Raw genomic sequence first — 2,927 nt, 5'->3', positions numbered from 1 at the left:
TTAACCAATAGCCTTTTGGAAAGTGATGGTTTGACTCATAGGCTACTACAGATTAGCCTACATTGGGCCTACCTTACATTATATTACACTTAGCTGACACTTTTATCCAAAGCGACTTACAGTTATACAGTATGTCTACAGCAGGGTATTGGTTACAGTCCCTGGAGCAATGTGGAGTTAGGGGCCTTGTTCAAGGGCACTTCAGCCATGGATAGAGGTGTGGGGAGAGGTAAGGGTGGGATTTGAGCCTGCAACCTCTGTAACTGGCTGCCCCATGGGTGTGCATGTGCATCTAATAACATACTGGTAACGCAGGTTTCGACACGAGAAACAACCTCTTCTTGAAAATACACAAATCTCGCTTGACCTGCTGATAAATTTCAAATTTGCTTCGCCGAAAGATTACCCCTATACGACCCGCGCGCATTGCTGCTCATGTGGTTGCTGCGCCTTTAAGTAGCTCTGAGGAACACAGCACAGTGACGTTTGTGCGTAATGATGTGACGATAAATATCCGCGTCCCAGTGCAAAGAAAGGTGGAGAGAGCATCATAAGTTAAAAAGATGTTTAGAAATAACTGGAGTAAGTCAACAATAGACGGAATTGAAGATACATATCTAAACCTTTTGAATAGAACTACTTCTCTGAGTGTCTAAATGGACCAAAGTGACGCCTAGCCCATGATACCACCAATACCCAGGAAACTAAGTGGGAAGTGACAGTCGCTCAAGAGGTCAGTAAAGTAGGCTACTAGTTGATTTTGATATGGACAGTTTTCTGACAGTTTTCAGCCTATTTTGGTTAGTCCGGGCGCTGCACGGATGTGAGTTCAACTTCACGTTTTCAATTGATCATTTCTGCTGGTGAGCAGCCAAGGTAAATAGTAGTGCTCCGTCACGCAACAGGTTTTTGAACTATCAGGCTTGCAACAGTAACAATTTGTGCTGTCGATTGTCGGACAGTCTATATTTGGGTCAATTTATGAGTGATTGTATTGACGAGCCACTTCAATGATTTGCGTGCTTCCCTAGTTTTATGATGTAGGGCAGGTTACCACCTGAGCTACTGTTACTGTCTTCCGCAGTGGGCTACACACTGATCATCTTTAGGCCTATCAGTAACAGGCGAATCGACCAATGAATCCCGAAAAGTCGGGTGTTTTTAGAATAAGGTTATGTGTAATGTAGCATGTGTGATGAACATTTGCTCCAGGTTAACACACCCAGGGAAGTAACTCGACCTGTTTTCAGCTGGAGTGCTGTGTGGACCAAACCAAAACAAAAGTAAAAATGTGGTCTGGGTAGATTGGCTGTAATGTAATTGTAATTAGTTGTTTTTTTGTTTTTGTTAACACACAAAGCCCTGCTAGGTCACCATGGCATCAGAGCTCCACCCGCATTGCTCTTCATGTGTGAACCTTCACTGCACTGAGCCGGCCTGCCCTGGTGCGTCCTGCGAGATCACTTCCTGTCCTCTGAAGTGTGGCTCCTCCTTCCACGGCTGCAAGGCGCCCGAGCACCGGCTGCTCTGCCCGCTGGAGTGTGTGCCGTGCCCGAGCCAGTGCTACGGCTGCCCAGTCTCCTTGCCCCGTGCCCGGGTAGCGAAGCACCTCTCCGTCTGCCCAGCCAGCGTGGTGCGTTGCAGACACACACACTTCCCAAACATACGCCCCGCTGTTGCCGCGCACACACACACACAGACACGCACTCTCACTCTTGCAGACCAAAATTATTTTGACACACACACTGCCAATGATGCATATACCTCCAGCACACATGCCTCGCTCACACACGAGTCCTGTACTCACGTGTCAAGTGTGCAACCAACAGCGGCTAGCTTGCATCCTGCCCAGGAGATTAATGGCAAGATTATGGAAGGAGGAGGATTCATTCATTTGATGGGCAAGAACATTTCAATTGGAGAGAATGTATTCTTTGGAAACAACGTCTTTATTAACGGTATTAGGTATGACCCGAAACAGAGTGTCACAGAAGCCACCTCAACAAAGAAGCCAATTGCAGCGCCTGCTGTGATGACGGATAACCTCATCAACCAATCGGAGAGCGTCACATCCCCTGAAGGTGGGAGCGAAGAAGGCACATCTGCTGATGCCACATGCTCCGAGGTCCATCATGACAGTGAGACAGATGCATTGTGGGAGAATGAGTGTCTTATAACCCACCCCATGGGTGATTTGGATGCCTTCCCACCATGTTACGACCGTGAGGCAAAACTGCAACTGCTGCAGCGCTTCCTGCCCCAAGAGCTCGGCGTCCGATTGGCCAACCCTTGTGCCAATCACAACGGCACACCCACCAAACCACTGGACCAACCGATGGACCAATCCCCACAGACAGCTTCAGGCACTGAAACGACCATCTCGGGGTCCTCTTACGTCCAGCAAGACCCCAACGATGACCCGTCAGGCTCTGGCATCTGCGGCCACCTCTTCCGCCGCGACGAGTTCCTGTGGCACAGCCGCAACGTGCATTCCGACCTGGACCTCCTGGAGCGCTCGTGCCCGCTCGCCACCTACGGCTGCCGGCTAGTCCAGCGCCACCTCACCGCCCCCGGGGGCGCCCTGCTGCGCTTCGACCCCCGCGCACCAGGGGGAGCCCTCAGCCTGCTGCCCGCGCCCCCGGCCGTGGGGCCCGACCCCCAGGGCTTGGACCGCCTCAGCTCCCTTCCCCTGGAGCTTCTGCGCCACCTGCTGGGCTACCTGGACGGCTTCAGCCTCAACCAGCTGGCGGCCACTTCCAGCCGCCTGAGGGAGGTGTGCAGCGGGATGCTACGCGCCCGGGGCATGGTGGTCCTGCGCTGGGCCAGGGGACGAGGGGACGAGGACGACAATAACAACAACAACAGCAGCAGCAGCAGTGTGGGAGCCGGCTGTGGCAGTGATGACGGTGGTGGTGGTGGAGGAAGGG

General features: G+C 52.3%; 1 protein-coding gene across 2 annotated transcripts in view; it reads left to right on the top strand.

Annotated features, from left to right (window-relative positions):
* Positions 1-522: 522 nt before the first annotated feature.
* Positions 523-2,927, top strand: part of LOC134469022 (F-box only protein 40-like) — a 3,611-nt gene continuing 1,206 nt past the window's right edge. Inside the window, exons 1-2 of one of the 2 annotated variants that reach the window (XM_063223018.1) lie at positions 523-733; positions 1,361-2,927. The exon at positions 1,361-2,927 is cut by the window's right edge and continues 26 nt beyond it. In XM_063223018.1, the coding sequence (XP_063079088.1) occupies positions 1,376-2,927 (1,552 nt within the window). In that variant the 5' untranslated portion in view covers positions 523-733; positions 1,361-1,375. The other variant, XM_063223020.1, reaches the window with a different exon arrangement.

This window comes from Engraulis encrasicolus, chromosome 18 (genome assembly GCF_034702125.1).
Source record: "Engraulis encrasicolus isolate BLACKSEA-1 chromosome 18, IST_EnEncr_1.0, whole genome shotgun sequence".
NCBI lineage: Eukaryota > Metazoa > Chordata > Actinopteri > Clupeiformes > Engraulidae > Engraulis > Engraulis encrasicolus.
Note: the sequence above shows the minus strand (reverse complement) of the source record. Positions and strands in the feature narration are given on the sequence as shown.